Source organism: Anoplopoma fimbria, chromosome 2 (assembly GCF_027596085.1).
Source record: "Anoplopoma fimbria isolate UVic2021 breed Golden Eagle Sablefish chromosome 2, Afim_UVic_2022, whole genome shotgun sequence".
Lineage (NCBI taxonomy): Eukaryota > Metazoa > Chordata > Actinopteri > Perciformes > Anoplopomatidae > Anoplopoma > Anoplopoma fimbria.
This window is the reverse complement of record NC_072450.1, coordinates 14,695,041-14,717,538: the sequence shown is the minus strand read 5'-3', so window position 1 is coordinate 14,717,538 and position 22,498 is coordinate 14,695,041. Positions and strand designations below refer to the sequence as shown.

At 40.1% G+C, this 22,498-nt stretch overlaps 1 protein-coding gene across 2 annotated transcripts in view; it reads left to right on the top strand.

Moving 5' to 3' along the window:
* The window catches only part of galnt2 (UDP-N-acetyl-alpha-D-galactosamine:polypeptide N-acetylgalactosaminyltransferase 2), a 57,545-nt gene extending 35,087 nt beyond the window's left edge, over positions 1-22,458 (top strand). The window contains exons 2-16 of one of the 2 annotated variants that reach the window (XM_054608352.1): positions 3,063-3,150; positions 7,379-7,532; positions 10,190-10,288; positions 10,400-10,467; positions 10,555-10,620; positions 10,753-10,874; positions 12,919-13,006; positions 13,468-13,555; positions 13,750-13,853; positions 15,279-15,405; positions 18,750-18,842; positions 19,539-19,622; positions 20,166-20,316; positions 20,884-21,003; positions 21,130-22,458. In XM_054608352.1, the coding sequence (XP_054464327.1) occupies positions 3,063-3,150; positions 7,379-7,532; positions 10,190-10,288; positions 10,400-10,467; positions 10,555-10,620; positions 10,753-10,874; positions 12,919-13,006; positions 13,468-13,555; positions 13,750-13,853; positions 15,279-15,405; positions 18,750-18,842; positions 19,539-19,622; positions 20,166-20,316; positions 20,884-21,003; positions 21,130-21,285 (1,608 nt within the window). In that variant the 3' untranslated portion in view covers positions 21,286-22,458. The remainder of the gene's footprint in view (positions 1-3,062; positions 3,151-7,378; positions 7,533-10,189; positions 10,289-10,399; positions 10,468-10,554; positions 10,621-10,752; positions 10,875-12,918; positions 13,007-13,467; positions 13,556-13,749; positions 13,854-15,278; positions 15,406-18,749; positions 18,843-19,538; positions 19,623-20,165; positions 20,317-20,883; positions 21,004-21,129) is intronic. The other variant, XM_054608353.1, reaches the window with a different exon arrangement.
* Positions 22,459-22,498: the final 40 nt, after the last annotated feature.

Here is a 22,498-nt window from a genome sequence, read left to right as displayed (position 1 = left end):
TGTGTGTTTTTGTGTGTGCACAGTTTTAATCAATCATGGTTGTGTTGGAGGAGAGGCAGATACCGGCTGGGGCCATTATCACTAAGAGGTTTTCAAAGCCATTCATGCGATGTGCGTTGTATAAATATCTCTCCTATATCGGCTCTCTACTTACCCTTTTATATTATGTTTCAATCAGCGATAAGTCATATTTATAGCAGCAACTATTTGTTGATCAATCATGCGTACGGGTCCTTAAGGCACCGCATTGTTGTCATCTACTGCTAATGCTTTCTTTCTTGGTACAATCTGTGATGGACTGCAATACCCATAAATCACAGGGTGGGTTAGATGGGAAGCGCGGATGCAGATGTACTTTCTCTCACATTACTTTTATTTCAATTCACTCTTCTTTCCCTTTTGTTCCTTTATGTTGAGCTTCAGTTTCTTGTGTCTATCGTCACCTTTCGCTCCTCACCTGTCTGGTCATCAAAAAAAAAGTTATATAAATAATTTCTGTAGTTAAAAGGAGTAAAAGTGGAACGTAGACCTAGAGTCATACAATTATTATTTGTCATTTACAAGCACAGCAGGGAAACGTACTTGTCGATCTCCTCCCAGCTCTTCATGAGAGTGTCGAGGGTATACAAGCAGACGAAAGGCGTGGGACTAGAAACACATTTTTTATTCCCAAATTAAATTTTACTCATTCAGATTTTTAACATATTCACATGATGTTTTGAGTCTGTGCTGCCAAGAAAAAAAGAAAGAGAAAGTGATGTGCAGGGCATCACTTTACTGCTGAGAATGTTGAGATTCTATCAAAATAAACTAGTAGATATTCAACAGGCTGTTGGCTGCTTGTTCAGCCAGCTGTCTGTCATTTAAACCGACTTCTCATAAATTGAAATTGTAAATTGAGAGCAGCTGCTCAAACTATCATACCTTTCAAAACCCTTTAGGTGGACTGTCAGCTGGTTGGTGTTAAACAGAACTGGCATGTTGGAAATAAACTTAGGTTGTTGCCAGAATTATAAGAATTTTTGACAGAATATGATTATATTATGGCTAAAGTTTAGACTCTGATGCTGAATTCAAATGATGCAGTGATCACATGTAGCCGATCTCTGCTTTAATAGAGGACATTCTGAATTGTCGAACACAGGTGTTACTAATGACATTAATTACATGTACATTAATTACAGCTGCAGGATAGCTATTATGGCCTATATAGAATTTCTTTTTTTAAATGTCACAGCAGGAACAGCACAGGTGTAAATAACGTCATTAATGTGGGCCGAACGGTGAACTGTGAGGCAAAGAAGCAGAAGAAGCTTGATTAGAATCAGAGGAGACAGAAGACCTGATCTGATAGACAGAAACACACACTTGAGCTGACTTCATTTGGTCTCTGTTATTGCTCAAGGGTCTTACAATCATGTTACGGTGGTGTTATACTTACACCTGCAAAATTTGACAATCTTGCTGCATGTTAGTGACAATCTGCAGCAGTGAAAACACATTAAGATTGGGGAGGAGATTTTATAACCAGCTGAAAATGCAGAGCCTTGAAACATTTTGATTTCAAGAGTTGACCGAAAAATGTCAGAAAGACAAATAAGCCCAACGAAGCAAAAGTCCGGAGCCAATTTGGAGCTTTATTTCACTTGAAAACGTGTCCTGTTTTTACCTCAGAGCCTGTCAAACTGTATTTCTGCAGCGAGTTCACTGCCAGCTTTTCATCCTACACTGAGCAGAACCATTTGACTGTTCACTCGGTTGCCATGAACACTTATAGAAATTGATTTTATGTAGGTTTTATATAGTACTTGTAGGTGTTGTAGTTGACAATCTCATTTTATTTCAGTCGCTGAAAAAGGGGTGTATTTTTAAAGCAGCTTGACGCACAGTCCACAGTAGCTGAATGAAAAAGGCTGGCACAGAGTGAAATGATGTGAGAGTCACGGAAAACAGCAGTTTTTTTGCGACTAGAAAAGCAAAGGCCTTAACAAGCATAAAAACATGAAAGAAAAACCAAATTATGTTCCCCTTAACTGCTTCTCTCAGGTGTGGAAATGAAGTGTTGAATGGTGTTTGTGGTGGTCTCTCATGTGACACTGTCACTGGCAAACAGCGTGACAACCGATCAATAAAGCATTTTGGAGAGGCTGAAGGTGAAAGGGAACTACAGAGCAAACAGAGTTGGACAATAGTTTTCAAGTCAAGGGCAGCAGACTGGACGGGGAATGAATGGCACTAATTACTCTGCCTCCCACTGTATCGATCCAGTGGGTTTTATTGGGAACACAAATGGACACGGGGAGGGATGGCTCAGCCTCTGTCTATTTGTGTAAAGGGCATGAACTGTGCTCTCTCAAGACGGGTAGAGTGAATGAATGAAGACATGATGAATGGACATGAGTGAATGAAATGAACCAATGAAAGAGTGGGTGAATAAAATAAAATAAGATAAGATAATCCTTTATTAGTCCCGCAGCGGGGAAATTTGCAGGTTTGACTGAATGGATGACTTTGTCTGCTTCCAGACCTCCAAGTCACTGTACAGATCTTGAATGAAGTGAAATTAAATATTTGTATTCTGGCTGTGGATGAGTGAATCTGGGATTAATGGGATTAAAACGTGTGTGTTTGAATAGATTTGGTCATTCAGTGCTTTGCTAGAAGATTTCATTATTCTTGGGATGATAGAATCATGTTCGCTGGACAAATGATAAACCCGATTATTTTGATCAATGCACGATTACTTATAATGATCCTATAATGATTGTAGGGGCACAACATTTTTATTTTAGTTTCACATAAAAGAGCAAATGCTTTCACTTTCATGTGTTGTTTAAACTAATTTCTTGTATTCTGTTTTACCGTGTGATAATCTTCATTAATAATACGGAACATTTAAGTGCCAAAATGCTGTAATTGATATCTTTAAAAAAAATAGCATATTCCCGTATCTAGTATAAGATGTGTCTCAGCTGCTCTCCTGTTTGTTTGCTTTCAGATTAAACTGTGTGTATCATTGCTTATCCGTGTGTGTGATGATGTGTTTGCTCTGGTTGTTTCAGGATGATTGGGGCTCCAGCGACTCGTCCAGTAGGAGCAAAGCTCACTTGTCTGACGACAAGACTCACGGCCTGGAGACTCTGGCGCCAGGTAAGGAAACAACACTACCCATCATGCACCACAACCAAAAATTCTCTATAACAAAGATGACACATTACAAGCTCATCCAATGGTTCGATATTGTATACACTTCCTGTCTCCTCAGACGGGACACCTGATACCTTTTTAGGTGTGTTGTGAACATTGTTGGATAGATGAAAGCAGATTTGGTTATATTTGCATAATGTATTTACATTTTCTTTTGCCAACGGTAGATATTTACACAGCTAACAGCATTACGAATATCTGTTAGCTAGGGAGTTCCAACTTGTGTTGCGAGACCTGGTGAGAGTGTGTAGCTGAGAAGAAGAAAGGTCTTGATCAAAGTTAATTCTTTCCTGATTCTGATTTGTATGTTTAAAAAAAAGAAAATGCCATTTCAGTGTCAGAATGTTTTGGAAGATATTTGGCTTGTGAAAAATTGGGTCCAATTTTTACTTTGGTGACAATGGATGGAAAGAATCTGTCATAATCTGTGTTCACGTTCACTTCTCCCATTGGAGTCAATAGACTCAGCACTTTCTGGTAGTCTCTTAAAGGGGCGGTGGTGAAGCCTGCATAAAATAAATACAGGGCGCCAAACTGTCTCATCTACAACAACACTCTGCCTTAAGTATATGACTACATGATGCACGTTAAAGTCGTAAATACAATACTAGTTCTAAGGATATTTATTTGAGTATTTTAAGGGAAGGAGCTAATCAAATATATCTTATCATATTCAATGTCAGGATATTTGACCAGACCTCAAGGTCAATTCAGTACCTCACTGCTTCTGCTTTTGATTGTACTAAAGGAAAAGGAAAAATACATCCCAGCTGTAAATCTTGTGCATGGCTGACAATGAACACCACAGTGATGTATCCAGAAAGAACTCCACGCCATGTTCCCACAACCAAAATCATTTCCTCTTTGAAATGTGGTAACACAGTGGCACCCTCCTTAATCATGTTTAAATATCCACAGAGAAAGAGAAGATAATTCAACACAGCAAGCAGAGTGATGCAAATTACAAATGTTGGAGCTATCCAAAATAATTCATGAATTCATTTTAATCTGGCCACAAACCCAGCTATGCGTCTCCACCCGGTCTTTGAGAAGCATTGTCTCAGAGTCCGGCAGTGTAGAGCAGAGCAGGAGAGTCACGGCAGACGTAGCTTCTGAGCCGCGATTTCTCATTCAGCTCTCATCCTCGGCCCGGCTCAAAGCAGCCGCCCTTCCCTCACAAGCCCGTGACCCGCGAAAGCTGAACACACACTCTCTTATCTGATCCAGCGCTGGAAATGGAATCCAATTTGATTGCTGAAGTGGGGGCATTTCAACTTCAGGGTGACTTTACACAATTACAGAACCACAGTGATTCACGACATCACCCACAAAACACACACACACACACACACACACACACACACACACACACACACACACACACACACACACACACACACACACACACACACACACACACACACACACACACACAAGAGGAGAAAGAAGAGGGAGAAGAAGGAGAATGGGAGAGTGGGGGATAAAAAAAGATGCATTATAAAGTCATGAAAGAAAGTGGTGGCAAGCAGCGTGAAGGAGTGAAAGCTCAGGTTGTTGAGAAGTGCATCAAGGCTCTTTATAATTCAAACAGTGACCAGTTTTTGGGTCTGTGGCACTTAACAACATTTTTTTCTCAAATCTTAATTTTAAAACATTTAAAACATGGAGCAAACGATATGAAGCCATTCAAACATCAGACAAGTACTTCTGACAGAGTATATTTGCCTCTTAAAGCCCAAGAGGAAATCTTCAAATTGCTTGTTTTGTACAACTAACAGTCCAAAAACCCAAAGATATTTAGTTTACAAGGGTAGAAATCTGAAAAAAGAAACTGGAAACTTGAAGCAGAGAACGAAAGATTAATTGAATATAAAATTCTTGCTGATTAATTGTCTGTCAATGGACTAATCTATTGATCGACTAATCATTTCAGTTCTTCTTGTGTTTAGATTATTTTGTCAAATTCAAAAAAATTAAACCACTTTAAAGAGTAACTGCATCTCCTGAATATTTTGTCTTGTTGACCTCCAATGGTTTGACATCTCACATTTCTGCAGTGATGTAGAAGTGTACTCCAGGTCACCATGACATCACTGTTGGGTGAAGCTACAGGTGCAAAGAAGCATCCTTCTCACCACATCCATCAATGATGCTGTGATTGCAGCATGTTAAATTGCTCTTAAAGGTCTAATTGGATCATTTTCAGTGAGTTAATCACTGACGTGCGTGTGTGTGTGTGTTGGTGCACATTGAGCGTTGGTGTTCTCTGAGTTGTTTGGCGGAGGGTTCATGGTTCAGCACAGATTGAGGGTGGATGCACGACAGCGTCAAGGGACTTCCAGAAAGTGTTGCAACAAACAAAAACAAGCATTCAGCGGCCGTGGGTGGAAACGGCTCGCTGACGAGAGACAGAGGGAGAGTGAAAACTGTTCAGACCAACAGACCACACCTTTCACCAGTACACACCAGTACAACAAGTCACCAGTTGGGTCTAGATGTACCAGCTAAAGTGACCTGCTCAAGAGAGCATTGGAAAAAATGACAGCTCAATGAGTAATCCCACTGAGAGACCTGACAGTTAATCTGCTTTGAGTGGTTCAGTAAACAAAGAAAAGATGGATTGAAAGAGACGTCATAAAATGAAGATGTTCAAAGTGTGAGCTAAACACTCGCAAAGTTGAAACGCTAATTTCACTGGATTAATTGCTTGCTGCCACTAAACATAGATATCAGCAAGGACATCACACACTCTGACACGTACAGCAGTGTCTCAGAGACGCCGTTATACAGTCGCCAGCGGATCATTGCGAGCTTTAGATAATTAGCAGGCCAGACACATTCACATGCTGACAGACAGACAGACAGACAGACAGACAGACAGACAGACAGACAGACAGACAGACAGACAGACAGACAGACAGACAGACAGACAGACACACACACACTCCTCGTCAAGCTCTGTGTCTCTGGGTCTGTCTGTCTGTCTCTGCCTGTCATACACACACTCGTCCATACTGAGAGATAGTGAGAGATAGTGTAATCTCACACTGCCATATGCTTAACACAAGCATTAGCATAGCAGCTGCACCCGGCTAATTAGTTGCATTATTATTCGTGTGTGTCTGTGTCTCGCCAGTCAGTGATAAAGTGTGAAATTAAACATGACAACTTTCTCTGTTTAGAGCGCAATGATCTCCATAATCTGGACAGACAGACACAACGTGCTCTGATTTTGTGTGTGTGTGTGTTTGTGTGTTTGTGTGTTTGTTGTTTGATTATGGTCCATGCTTTCCAAAATGTATATTTTAGGCTGCAGTAAATGGCTAAACTGAGTAGGATTTTTGTTCTAACTCAGTGCATTGCATTGCAAATGTTATTTTGTGTTTCCTAGCTTGACTAAAGCAGTCTGGCCTTGTCCTCTGAATTCTGTTCTGCACAGTTTCTCATATAAGCAGCATAAATCTCATGTCAGCTTTCCTCAGTGCCATGTTGCTGCCTTGTCAAGCAGCAGCTTGAAGCAGCCAGGTTTTCTACCCGTCAGTCGTGAAGGATTCTTGCATCAGCCAGGCTGCTGCCTACATTTTATATTCCCACTGCTGTATAATGCCATTCATTCCTGAGACACATTTTTTCAGCCTTTTCTGAAGGTTTGAACTTCATATATGGTGGCATTTTGTATTTTTGGATATGATGTTTGGATATTTGTTTATTATGTATTTTACCGGACTGTCACACTGAGAATGTGTTTTCTTATCACATGTACGATTTGTTTTCTGGTCATTTAGTGTTTATCTGAAAGTTGAAGCATTAAGAAAAATGTGTAATTAGTTAAATTTTTGTGCTCATTATCTACTTATTTAACAATACAGGCTAAACAAATGTATAAATCAATCCTGGAACCTGTCAACTTTAAGGTCAGCACCATGGTACAATAATGTGTTTTTGTTAACCATACAGCCTGTTTGCTTTTTCCAAAATACCACAAACTGATCATGGAGCCTGGATTTAGGTTTAGGAATATCTGGAATTTCTGAGCCTTTCCATCTCAGTTAAACCACAATTGAATGACACAAACAAGGCAACACTGAAATAGTGTATCCATCCAGCTTCTATGGACGTTTATTGGCTGTGTGCTTAAGGTGTTCGGTGTGTTTTGTGTGTTTGTGTTCAGGTAAGGTGCGCTGGCAGGACTTTGACCAGGATCTGTATGTTGGAGCCACAGTGGTCCGACCGGGTCAGGATCCGTATGCCAGGAACAAGTTCAACCAGGTGGAAAGTGACAAACTCCGTATGGACAGAGCCGTGCCCGATACGAGACATGACCAGTATGTATCTCTATCATTACACTCACTGTCCGCGTCATTGTGACCTCAACTTTTATTATTGCACGTCAAATTGCAGGGGTTGTGTGTTTACATACCGCCCTTTGCCGTCTGTCTGTTGGGCTCGTTGGTTCTAGACTGGATAAGATCTCTTGGAAACTCCCGCTATTGTTGTCTATCAGATAATAACCAGGAAGTAGCAGCAGAGCAGACTGCCACTGTTTACCATCTGCTATATAAATAACATAAAACTTCTGATAATGGCTGCAGATTGGTCTGTTTGTTAGATGGATGAGGAGACAAAAATAGATCATGGATCCTTTATTAGAATAAAATTTTACTTAGTAAGTTTGATTCGTATGTCTGCAGCATTTTCTTGTTGCCTTCTTAATTATTTGATTTTGTTTCATGCTCAAAAAATAAATTGCATATTTTAATCCATGATGCTATTTAGGTTCAAATAGTTTCCCCTTAAAGTTCTCTAAAATCTTTTTACTGAGCAGAGTATGATTGTGCATGCACAATCTGTTTTTTCTTGTCACTCTGTTGAGGTGCATTCAAGGTTGTGAACCCGGCAGTGTGTCTGTTTAAGAAAGTTTAAAACGATTTGTTGACCAGACTATGAGTACAAAAGAAGTGGTAACATCATTTATTTCGAGAGATAAAAATTACAAAGCTTTGGAAAGTGACTGAATTTGAGTCAAGTCTCAAAGATATTTCTAAGTAATATTATTTTCTTAATGTTTTTAATCACATGTTAATGCTGATGTTTTAAGTGTTTCAACAAGAGGATTAAATGTCATTTCATGGCTGTCTTAAAGTGATCGTGAATTTGCTTTTAGAGTCTGTTTAACAAACACAATGGGCCTCGTGCAAGAAAGACTCAGTACTAACTGATTTGTTGACAAGTGGTTCAGACCAGGGTTATTTATAGTAAGCTAAAACTGAACCAAAAATAACAATAAGCTGTGAAAAATATTGTTGGTAAACTGAAACTAAATAAAATCTATATCCTTTTACTTTACTTTAACTAAAACTAGACTGAAACAATATTGCCTGGTTAAAAATCAAATAAAAATGTACGTTTTACACTTAAGATTAAACAGCTAAATCTTAATGCCTTAATCAGCATATTTAGTATAGATACAATACCAAAATTCACCAAAATAAAGACAACCCAATGCAACTCTTTGTAAACATTTTTGTGAATGAAACCCAGAGCTGGAGCGGAGCAGCTAGCCTTATATGAGGCCTGGTGATTTGTAAGTTTAGCTGTAAATCAACTTTACACACAAATAAGTGAAAGTGCTGCCAACACTTTGCTCCTCCAACAGAGTGTCATCGTATTCAGACTTTGGTTCCTGCAGTATCTGTCAAAATGCACACTGTGTGATTCAAAATCTATTTTTGTAAAAGCTGTGTTCTGACCTCACTGCTATATTGACCTAACTCCGACAGCTAGAGCCATTAGCCTGCTAAAAGAGCAGGGATGTGTCTCTTATTGATCTGGTAGTGATGATTCATTTGCACAGCATGCAGCAGCACTGATTTGTGAAGGTTTTCCAGAAATAAAAACAGCCTTTTTTGTTGTTCTTTCAGGCCAAGGCTGCTTCATTAGTGCCTTTAACACAAGATCAAAAGAACCAATAGGTTTAGTTCTCCAGATATAAAACACACACCAGCACCAGAAATGTTCAGGAGGATCGGGTCAATTCTAGATTGATGCAGCTTCAAATTGACTGTTTTAAGGGTTTTAAAGCCAGTGCTGCTCTGACAGACACGGTGCTGTGACAAAAGGACAGCACACACCATGCACACATACAATTCAATGACAGTGTGTGTGTGTGTGTGAATATGTAGTGTTCTCTTTAAACGGCACATACTGTACATCTGGTATGTTTATAAGCCTCTAAGGCCAAACTCTCGGTTGGCAGCAAGTCTTTCAAATTATAGGTGAAGGTTAATTTCTTGAAGCAAGATTGTGGAATCTTTCCGAAACACACATACACACACACAAACGCACACATCTGCTCATGTGATGTGTATATATAACGTGTACAGAGCAATACTAGAGGATTTATTCATCCTCCACTTGGCTCCTTGTCTCATGTAGCATCCCATCACCCATGTTCCTCACTTTTAAGTCGGGGAAGGATTTGTCTGTGTTGGACACACACACACACACACACACACACACACACACACACACACACACACACACACACAAACATGCATGTACAGGATCTTATGGGATTTTTGCCCTGTGGTCCTCAAAACCCACTGTCAGTCCAAGCTTCAGCAGATCATTTATCTTCTCTTTTGCTCTCTGTGGTCTCTCAAAACTCTCTCTGTCTCCAAGCTTCTCAGAGCTTTCTCTCTCTCTCTCTCTCTCTCTCTCTCTCTCTCTCTCTCTCTCTCTCTCTCTCTCTCTCTCTCTCTCTCTCTCTGTGTGTGTGTTGAATCCTATTTATTGTGTTCATGTATTCAGAATCTGTTTAGGGAGCCGTTCCAGCTCGCAGCTTTGCTCACACATTCAGCTATGCGCTCATGTGCGTAGGAGTGTTTGTGCATTTGTACACATTTAGGCATTTCTGCTTTTCTGTATTTATTGAATTTTTTATTCCTTATTGTGATGGTTTCTTGTGCGTGTGTGTGTGTAGTTGCAGACACAAACAATGGAAGTCAGACCTGCCGGCCTCCAGCGTCGTCATCACCTTCCACAATGAAGCTCGCTCTGCTCTGCTGCGGACTGTGGTCAGGTAGGTGAATGGTGTGTGTGCTGTCCACTTAAGAAAACATTTCCTATTTTTATTTTTGACATTTTTAATATGTTTTATCTTCCTATAAATTGCCTCTCCCTCTCGGTTTAGTGTCCTGAAGAAAAGTCCTGCACACTTGGTCAAAGAGATCATTCTGGTTGACGACTACAGTGATAGCCGTGAGTGATTTACGCAAACAAATTGTACAACTAAACGAACCTTATAAGTTCTGTGAGAAAACAACATTCTTTGTGTGTGTGTTTCAGCCGAGGATGGAGCGCTGCTGGGGAAGATTGAAAAAGTGCGTGTGTTGAGAAACGACCGCAGAGAAGGTAGTTAGAAGAAGAAAGTTTTATATCATTCAAAAAAATATCTCAGTGCCGTTACATTTATGCAATTATTCACCCATGTTAATGGTTGGGGGTGAAATCATTCTAACTGTATAACTTTGATGTTTCCCTCAGGACTGATGCGTTCAAGGGTTCGTGGTGCAGACGCCGCCACGGCACCCGTCCTCACCTTCTTGGACTCTCACTGTGAATGCAACGACCACTGGCTGGAACCGCTACTGGAGAGAGTGGCTGAGGTACACACACACACACACACACACACACACACACACACACACACACACACACACACACACACACACACACACACACACACACACACACACACACACACACACACACACACACACACCTATAAAGACACACCTTTATACCTTTATACATCAGTAAAGTATATCATTAAACCTACAAAGAAAGTAGAAGATGAACAAGTCCAACCGGATGAACAATTAAAGGATTTTTTATGCTGTAATGTGAAATAGTAACTTGGACCTGGACCCTGTTTTCACATGTTTGTTCTTTTACATCCCCATAATCACTTTGAGACAAAACAAGGGAAAATAGGGTTCCTGTTAAAAAATACTGACGTTTCCCTTTTAAAGAGAGACACTTTTAGAGAAAGACTGCTGTGGCTCAAAGGTCAAAGAGTGTGATACTATAGATCTATAAGCAGTCCACACAGACCTCCTTCTTTCTCTAACTTTTAATTTAGTTTTGCTTGTCAGGCTTTTTTAAACTGTGACAGTGAAGATATAATACATGGCAACAGTCCTCACCTTTTTATATTTTGATGTAAAGCATCAATATATTACGGTAACTAATTACATTTTTCGTATGCTAGAAGTCTCATAGTACCATTGTAACTTTAAAAGGATGTGACATCATGTAATTGGTACAAAATGTTTCAAGACGCAAGTTTCTTGAGTCTTTTTCAGCGTTTTAAAGATGTTCTGTATCACAGGGCTCAAAATTGCTTTACAATGGTGATGATGTAATTCATATTTGTCAGGTAATTATCTTTCTCCTTCACTCTTTCACATAGAGGTCAGGGGTCGGGCTCAACTACAAAGCAGCTCCCTGGAGCTGGTAGTCAGTCAGTGTCTTGTAAAAAACAAGCAGCGCATGACTTCAATAAAACAGGAATGTTTGGACCCTTCAGTATAAAAGCACATTTTCACAGCTCAAAAAATTCACTTTTCCTTTTTCCGATATGAGGTGCTAGAAATGCCCTTTCTCTATTAAAATGAAGTTTGATGTTCAAGTCAAATAATGTATTCGCCTGTGATTCATGAGATCATAACTTGCTGGTGTTGAACTTTATTTGATTTATGTCAGGAAAGAGAGCGTAATCATCAGTCAGAGCTCAGAGTGATACATGAAGATGTCAGTCAAGTTTTATACCAGGTGTCAGTACAGTATAGAAAAACAGTTTTCCAACAGGTTTATTTGATTTAAGAAGACAGACCTCCCACTAGGTTTTGTTTCCTTCTTTTCTAATCACAGCAAGCTGAGAAAGTAATTTCCTATCACAGGATAAAAGCAAACAAAAGATTAACAGTGTGTTGATAATTAAAGTGAAGTCATTCAGTAATGACTTGAGAGGGAATCTCTTGATTAAATGTAATCTCAGTCTGAAGTGGGACACTATTTGTAAAATGGAGGTTGTTCTTTAAATATTTATCTGATGCCACTAAAAATAGTCTGATTGTGCATTTAAACCTCCCAAACGCAGTGTTTTGTCGTTCCCTAGTTAATAAACGCCTCGAGCCAAATCCAAAACATTTCGCTGTCAGAGTAATTGACTTTGCTTTTCTTTGCTTTAGTTGCACCTCTAAATAATGAATCACTCGATACAAAACAGAAAGAATGAAAAATGCAGTCTGTGTGGGTGAAACCTTGTGTGTCACATCAAAAGGTTTCAACCCAAAATAAATGAACTGGGTATCTGTGAGGCCTGTTTTCTGTCGTTGTCATTCTGGTCACTTGAGAAATCCTTCCTCTTAACTGCTGTAAGATGTGACTCTGTGGGAGTGATTTATTGTAGAAAAGACGACTTGACATTTTGTTCTGCTTCATAAACACATGGATAAACTAAATATAGAGGGTAAACTAATAATGTGAGTCATTGGTGTTGAGGGGAATATTTACATCTGCTCTACACAAAACATGGAGAACTTGGACTTGTAGTACATATTTATTAATGAGACACATTTCCTGTTATTCCCATTCTGAGTTTGTTCAGGACAAATATATTAATTTGTCTCCGTCCTTCCTTCTCAGGACAAGACCAGAGTAGTGTCTCCTATCATTGACGTCATCAACATGGACAACTTCCAGTACGTAGGAGCCTCGGCCGATCTGAAAGGAGGTACAGTACACGTTATCTCATGTGTGGTTTGGTACCAGAAGCATTAATACCTGTTATTCTACTTCATTAACAGTTGTTGCTTTTTCTCACACACAAGACAAACACTTCCCCTAAGTATACGCCCAGCATGTTTAGTTTTACTGCTCACTGAACAAACTTTGTCTTCCACACTGAATGCTAAGTAAACTGTATTTGTAATGATGATAATGACTTTTATATCCCATCCTTTGCTTTCTAGTACAACAACTTTATACATTATCATGTTTAGGAGTTGTACTCTCTGTGCTGACACAGGAACTCAAGTGACATCAGGCAACTGCGACTTTATCCCAGCTAATGGTCATAATGCCGTTGTCCTTTTGTTTTGTGTGTGTGTGTGTGTGTGTGTGTGTGTGTGTGTGTGTGTGTGTGTGTGTGTGTGTGTGTGTGTGTGTGTGTGTGTGTGTGTGTTATGTCGGTAGGTTTTGACTGGAATTTGGTGTTTAAATGGGACTACATGACTCTGGATCAGAGACGAGCCAGACAAGGCAACCCCATCGCCCCCATTAAGTAAGACATTCACACTCACACATCCACTCTAGTGATGATGCACGACAGACACACTTTTGTTTGCCAGTTTTCACTTCTCCTACTAATCTTGCTCTTTTCCTCGCTCCATCCACCTGCTCCATCCCCCCTGGGTCTCTCCCCCCTCTCTCTCTCTCTCTCTCTCTCTCTCTCTCTCTCTCTCTCCGCCCCTGCAGGACTCCAATGATAGCAGGGGGTCTATTTGTCATGGATAAGGATTATTTTGAGCTGCTGGGGAAGTACGACATGATGATGGACGTATGGGGAGGAGAAAACCTTGGTGAGAGCTGCTAAAGTCTAAATGCAAATTCAGATGAGTCACAATGGAACCTTAAAGTCAGTAGAATAACAGCAGACAGAATATAAAATATGTCACAGTAATGAATGCAGATGATGATAAATATGAAGGTGAGTGAAAGAAAAAGAAAAACACAGTGTGATTAAAAGTGGAAAGCAAAGTGACAGGTAGAGAAAATAAACTAAAGCTACTGTCAGTCTTTACCGTTACACTCCTCTGCTGTAATGTGTTGCACCCCGACCGTCTCATTTTCAGCAGTTTAACCAGAGGCATTAAAGTAATAGTTTGACATTTTGGGAAATGCAGCTTTTAACTTCCTTGCAAGAGTGAGATGAGAAGATTGATACCAAAGGTCTCATATCTGTACTCTAATATGAAGCTGCAGCAAGTTAGCTTAGCACAAAGACTGGAAACCAGGGAAACAGACAGCCTGTCTTTGTCCATCAGTATTAAAATATGCACCCAATTATTAACTTTTAGCATTTCATTCGTATAATCTAACCAAAAACTTAAATGTTAAAATAACAATTTGTGTTTTAACAGGGACTATTTCTTGAATGCAGGCTGGTAGGTGGAGTGTCTTGTTTTGGACAGGGTCAGGCTAAATGCTTCCTTCTGTTTCCAGTCTTAATGCTAAACTAAGCTCAGTGAGTTGTTGCTTCATATCTAACATACAAATATGCCTGGCATCAATCTTTTTATCTGACTCTGAACAAGAAAGCAAATACATGTATTTCCCAAAATGTCAAACTATTGCTTTAAGTCTTAAACAGGCACACATTTGTAACTTCTTTCTTTTGGCTTGAAAAACAACAGATTTCTGCTCACTTGTAAATTCTGCACTGTTTCTTGTGATGTGTCTCACGCTGTGATTAACTGATGAGATTATTTTGGGTTTGAGTGCCAAGAAAATCCTTCAGTAATTTGGTCGTCGTATCCGGGGATAAGAGTCTCCCAGACTACAGTTGATCTTTAGAAAATTACAGTTTTAATGTGATAATAACTACAGTGAGCACAAAAGAGATCATTTGCAAACGGCACAATGAGAAAATAACAGCTGTGTCTCCCTGCTGCCTTTGTCTTAAGTCAGCTGGGAAATAGTCAAGAATAAACAGAATGAATCATGCTTTTCTCGAGACGGCACAATGATTCAGAGCTGGATTGACAATTCAGATACTGGTTTACTTGTATGCTCATTTAGTCAACACTTATTCAAATGCAGACAATGTTGCAGAGGGAAGCTGACAATATCAGCACACTGACATTAATGAGGTGCAGACGTCCTGAGTTATCAACACCATAAGATGTCTTACATACTGCTTAAAATAATCCACTGTGATATTTTTATAGAAACAGTTTGTTGGAACAAATGTGTTATGACGTCTGTGTGTGTTGTGTGTGTTTCAGAAATCTCATTTCGCGTGTGGCAGTGTGGTGGCAGCCTGGAGATCATCCCCTGTAGCAGAGTTGGCCATGTTTTCAGAAAGCAGCATCCATACACCTTCCCTGGGGGCAGCGGGACTGTGTTTGCTAGGTAACGCACGAACACGAACACACACACACACACACACACACACACACACACACACACACACACACACACACACACACACACACACACACACACGAACACACTCACACGCGCAAACATGCATGTACAGGATCTTATGGGATTTTTGCCCCATGGTCCTCAAAACCCACTGTCAATCCAGGCTACACTCATTAATTCATTCAATTATTAAAGAACAGTATGTCCCATTCACACGTGTTGCATTGCTGCTATTTGTTTAGTGGGTACAAGATATCTTGTGCTTTAAGGTGCTCAATACGATATTCAGAGCACTTCTATTGCCTCCCAACGGCTCTTAACATGGAGAAGGCTCGCAGCTAACTGTGCTAACAACATTAACAGTGACTGCCAGAAGCTAATTTTACTTCTAAGAATCAACTAACTCCTAACTAACTATTCCTTTAAAGTAATATTTTCAGCCTAGTTGGCAAACTCTAACTGCTGAGGAATGTGATATGATTGAGAAGATCCAGAAAAGCTGCTAAATGGACCTTTTCTCAACATTTAAGCTGCACCATAATACTACAATAACCAAAATACCAGATAGCATCTAATCTAACATCATATCTAATATCATTTTGTTTATGTATTGAGAAGCTCTATCATTAATTATTTCTTGTTTGGGAAAAATTGTAATTGTATGTTATTTCTTAATTTGTGTTGATTACTTCCCCCCCATACAAAACTCTATAGACTTCTTTTTAAACTGAATTTATTTAGTACTGTTGTAAACACATTATTGAGTTTTACTACAACTTTGAGAATTTAAACCAGTGTTGGATAATTAAAGCTAAGCATCAACAATTAAAAAACAATAAAAAAGTAATCACAGGGAAAATTGGCTTCAGATTGAGAAAGAATGCTCTTTTAAATATAGAAGATCTGTTTCTGCATGCGCTGCACTCTATAGCTCTGATAAATGTGACAACATAATCAGTGAACCTCAGTAATGGGAAACATGATCCGTGGAAAGATATGGATCTATCTGCTTTGAAACAGTCTCCAACCACAAGTAACCACCCCGGGAAAAGAGCCCGGCAAACCCTCATGGCCCTGATTACGAACTTCAACAAACCGATAACAGGGAATTTAAAGTGGCTGTGGTTTCTCTGGTTCCTCATAGCACTGTAGAGCAAACAAGAAAGGAAGGGTGTCATAAACCAACATGGTGGAGTATCTTTGGAATGGGCTCATCTCTATAATAAGTTGATGTCTAGATGGTCACTCTGAGATGCCGAGTGACATTTCTGATGCCAGCTGCAGATGAAAGTGACTGAATGTTTCCAGGTGGCTGTGACCTACAGGGTTGTTTTAAGATAGAAATGAACCCTACGTCGCCCAAATAAAGAGCACTGACATCTTAATAATACTTACTAATTTAGAATTATGAATTGTGAATGGGCCCTGAGCTAGATGAAACCAAAATGAGACGACTCCAGTGGACATGAACTTGAACATTAGTTAAAACAGTTTCAGAGCTTATTATATCGTGGTGGCTGTGGATGTGGCTCTGCCGTTTCAGCTTAGACACCTCCTGTGGTCCACATTTCTGCAGTCTTAAAAGTAGTTGCATAACCCCTTTCCGACATTTCAAAATATAGTTTATTAATTGATGGGTGCAGTGGTGTTCTCTGGCATTAGCCTCAACAATGGAGACTCACCATGCAGAACAGCTTCATCTGTGCTTTGAGGCTCTTTCAGATCAACGTGAAGAAAATCCCCTCTAGGCCTCAGATAAAGTTCCCAACGAGTGCACTGTCTATCAGGAGGAAATACTACATTTTTTTGCATAAGGCTAAGCTAGTTTGAGCCAAAAATACTGATTATCAGATGCCAGTGTTGATGGTCGTTGGCTCTTTTAGTCCAGTAAATGGCTGTTGGAAATGTCTGGATACTCATTCAGACAAAACTCCTCCTCTGTGTTTGAGACTGAGACATTCACATTACTAGAAGTTCACTGTGTCGATGAATCATTCCTTCCTGTCTGAGCACAAAAACACTATTATTGCCGTGTTGTTTGTAAGAATTATCATTTTCTATAGAATACTGTAGTCATTTATTTGCCTAGTGTCACAGACAAAATAAATGCAGGTACAGGCTCTTTACTCGGCCATAGTTGACGAATCATAACACCTTCTGTCAGTCTTTGCAGCCACAACTTCCTCAGATGTTTTCAGCTGTCTCATGAGGCACTATTAATAAAGATAACAATTATTTTCATTATTGATTTAATCTGACGATTACTTTCATGCTTAATTGTTTGGTGTAAAAAACGGAAAATGTCAATTTATCAAAGCCTGAGGTGATGTCTTTGGATTGCTTGTTTTGTACAACTGACAGTCAAAAACCCAAAAATCTTCTGCTAATGATCACTAAAAACAAAAAAAAGTAACAAATCCTCAAAACTGAGCAGCTGGAATAAGGCAATGTTTGTTCTTTTGCTTTAAAAAAGAACGGCTGAAGCTTTTATTTAAATGGCTGCTGATTATTTGTACTGCCAATCAATTGATTAATCAACTCGAATGAAGTTAGCTTCATCACTTTGCCGACTAAATAACCTCGTAAATGTGGAACATGGACTTCATTTGAACATGATACACATATCTTTATATCCATTGTGCTCCTTATAACTCCAGAACTTGCTTGAGAATCATCATGTTTTTTTCTGATTTCTTCACTTTAAAGTAATCCAGTGCTGTCTCAACGTCCACAGAGTCCACAGTGTCAGACTTTGAAAACCCCTCTTTTAGAAAGAATATATGATCAAGTTGTGTATTATTCTGACTCCAGCTCACACAAAGTCTGACAGTACAGTGTTACATCACCAAAAAAAGGCACAGATATGACATGTCTGTGCACAGCTCTACGACTGACTGACCGACTATTCGATTGACAGATCTGTAAATCGAATATCATCACAGAGAATCATACAAAAGCACCACTTTACAATCACAATTTTGTGTTTACCAGAGATGTGTTCATAAGTTTCTTGCCATTCAGCATGTTAAAAGCTAAAATGGCTTATCGACAAAAAAAATCTCAGTTGACTAAAATCATAATTACTGATTAGTCGACTAATCCACTAATTGCATCATCTTAAATCTGTCTCTCTGTCCCTGTTTTCCATCTCTCTGTCTCATTTTCTTCTTCTCTCTCTCTCACTATGTTTTAATTTCCTTCTCCAACCCATATTTTCCTCACATTATTCTCGGTTTCATGCCTCCTTTTGTCTGTCTTCCGTCACACCTCTCCCTATTTTCTCCCTGTCCATCACCCTCCCCTCATGTTCCTTTTCTCACCTCTCCTAGAAACACGAGGAGAGCAGCAGAGGTGTGGATGGATGAGTTCAAAAACTTCTACTATGCTGCCGTCCCCTCAGCGAGAAACGTCCCCTACGGAAAGTAAGTACCATGAAATACGAGCCCTACAGGAGTCAGACAGCATAATGTAGCTAGATCATAAAATTACAAAAGCCAGCCACCTGAATGGGCATATTAATTGGATTGCCAATTAGCAGCATGTCAGCTATGAAAGAAGTCAGTAACCCCTTTCATTGAAGTGACATGAGGCAGTTAATGTGGCTTAAAAGAGGGCAAAAGTCAAAAGACTGCCGAATTATTTGACAGGCTGTAGGGAATAGTGTTAGATTATGACAGCATACGTCAAAGCAAAAGAAAACGATGGACGTGCAACGCATTAAAGAGGAGCAAGGATCCATATTTAACAGGCTAGTTATATAGGTTTTAGTCATGCATGCATGCAGGGCCCTCATGTATTCTTTGATCCATGATTGTTTTTTGTTTTCTATGTTATTTCACTTTTATCTGTGTGATAGCTGACTGCTGCTGCTGCGTGACTATTCACCCTTTTCCACTTTTCCCAGAATAGGCCACACAACAGTTAGTCCTCTCACATTCAAACAGTGTAGCTGGTCACTCCTGTCATCTCCCTCCAGGGCCAGACTAAGCAGTTATTGTCCCCTAAGCCTCCACTATCTGCCCTAACAGAGTGGCTATAACTTAATCAATGTTGGGAAGAGCTTAGAGAACCACAAGTGTGCCACCCTCTAACTGTCTCTTTCTCTCTCTCTCTCTCAGTATCCAGAGTCGTTTGGAGATGAAGAAGAGATTAGAATGCAAGCCATTCAAATGGTACCTGGAGAACGTCTACCCTGAACTACGGTAAGAGAATTAGAGCATATTATGTAATATGTGAGTTAAATGGCACTGAAGAATACCTCCCACCTGAGTTTCAGTAATATGAGGGCTCAGTTTGTAAGAGACCAACGCTCTGCCAGGGGTATCAGTGTGACTGTGATCTCCTGTGTGCTGGGATCTAATGTTTCATACTTTAATAAGACTCACAAATGTCTGTGGTGGGGACACTAATGACTAACCCGTACTAGTAATTATGCCTCCGGCACATTGTTAAATTTTGGCTGGTTTGCAATTTGTCACTTGTATGGATGATATTAATAATGTATAAATGTAACAGATCTTAATTTTAATAATTTTTAGATGTAATTGGGTTATAGTCTCCTATTTGTCAGAAGAAAATGGTACAGAAACATTGTTCTCTCTATTGAGCTCATCCTACTTCTGTCCTGATTAGTGTTACCTTCCACTATACACTATTAAATAATAAACCCTTAATATCTTTATGGATTTGATACAATCATGTTAGAGTAAACATTTTAACAACACCGTGTTCGTGTGTGTGTTCAGTGTCCCAGACCACCAGGACATAGCGTTTGGAGCGTTGCAGCAAGGAGGAAACTGTCTGGACACCCTGGGTCATTTTGCCGACGGCGTGGTGGGTGTCTACGAATGCCACAACGCCGGGGGAAACCAGGTAGCGTTACGACAACACACACAGGTCAGATTGTCAAATCCTTTGTTCTAAAGACACCTTTGGGGTAAATGGTGGTGCTGGTGGTGATAGCATATGGGAGTGTGTCACAGGATTCATCTATTAAAGGCCAAAAGGTGCACACAAGTTGAGTTATATTATGTGTTCATGTAAAAAGCTTTGCATACATTTTATCTACGTACTGGATCAGCCACTGTGATGAAGAAATCCTTTGTTTGATTAGTATTTGATGTTACAAGTCCAAGCTACTGCTGCTGGTACTGTCAGTCTTTGCTGGTTGTCACAAGTAGGAAAGTTGGCCTAAAATTCCTGTTTAAGTTTGCAAACTTTATGTTTTAAAAATATAGAATGAAAAATAGAAAGAAACGAAAGCTGCGATGCAGTTATTTTTCTGTGTTAACAAGTATTTAGCTATCATGCATTCTTTCTGGACTGATTTTCTGACCCTTGATGTGCAGAGCTTCAACATGTGCCACAAGTTGATATAAAACAACTAAGATCATTGTTTGCACAGGACATCCCTAACCCCCATTATGTAGGCATATACTAATGTTTTTATCCATTTTTGAAAAGGAGTGGGCCCTGACCAAGGATAAGTCAGTCAAACACATGGACTTGTGTCTGACGGTGGTCGACCGAACGTCCGCCTCCCTCATCAAACTACAAGGCTGTCGAGAGAACGACAGCAGACAGGTAAAATCACCCACTCTGCTTGGACTGTTTACCAGAGCTGTACTCTCACTCGCAAAATATAAAAAAAAAAACATCACTGCGCATTTGCAACTTTTCTAAACTGTTTATGTCATGACATTGTTGCAGAAATGGGAGCAGATTGAGTCCAACTCGAAGCTTCGTCACGTGGGCAGTAACCTCTGTCTGGACAGCCGCAGTGCCAGGATGGGCGGACTCACTGTGGAGGTCTGCAGCCCGAGCCTCAACCAGCAGTGGAAGTTCACCCTGAATTTACAATCATAGGGGACGCTACCAACCCTGGAAGAGCTGGATAATGGACAGAGACACCAACAGACTCTGAGACGCGGATAAAGAGATGCAAACAGACTTGAGGAGAAAGACAAACTTGATGGATAAATGGATCCCTCTCGCTCCTCCTCCTCCTCCTCCTCCTCCTCCTCCTCCTCCTCCTCCTCAGAGGTGCAGCCAGTCATGTCTATACACCTCTCCCCCACCCTCACCCCTCCCAAGATTACAAAGAGCCACACCCACTGGGGGAGGGGCTTGTAGACCCAAATGGAGTAAACAGGAAACTGACTGTATTTGGTGGATGGATGGTGACAGTGATGACCAGGATAAAAAACGATGAAGAGGCTTTCCATCCAAACTACATACCTCAGTGTTTTTTCATTGATGGTTCCGGAGGCTAATTTTGTTCTTTAACTTTCTTTAATGCTGGTGAGGTAGAACTCTTTTTACTTTGTAATTATTTTATTTTATTATTAATATTTTTTATTTCTTGCTGTTAACTCTTGATGGAGGTTTTGCAGGAGGTTTTTTTCATCCTTGAAAGAATGTGACGTTGGTGTTGTTGCTCCTCTCCGGTGCTCTCTCTCTCTTTGTGTCACCACACCGAACTAGAGCTCGGGGCCTAAACTACAGCCTGTAACGGCATGTGGAAGTTTCAGGTTCTGGTTTCGGTGATGTTGTGGTGTAGAGGATGTGAAGGGAGGAAATGGACTTGAATCCTTGAGCTGCTCCTCTTGTTTACTGTCATCTGTTCACAGGAACACCAGAGAAAAGAGGGGCAAAGTGGAGAGAAGAATGCTGTGATTTCTGCTTTGATTTCTACACAGTTTTCCTACAGATTGTGTCTTGGGGAGGGGGAGGGGGTCCAGGGAGGAGCTTCTCCGCTTTGGATGGGGCCTGACAAGGGTTTGGTTTGGCCGGCCAGGAAGTGTCTTGAAGCCACCCCTCAGGATTAACCGTTTGTCGTCCGACTGTAGCACTGGCTGCCACAGCATCTTCACTTCTACACCATTATGTCTCTAAAGAAACAATACACAGAAAAAAATCTCTTAATCGTCTTTTTTTGTTTTGTTTACCTTTGTCAAAAAGAAATGGAACCAAATTTCAAATGGATGTTTTTGTGTTTCAGGAATACCATATGAGTGATTAAAAAGAGTTCTTTCTTTACATACTCTCGCTGCTCTCTAACGGCTCCCTGTGGAGCAGC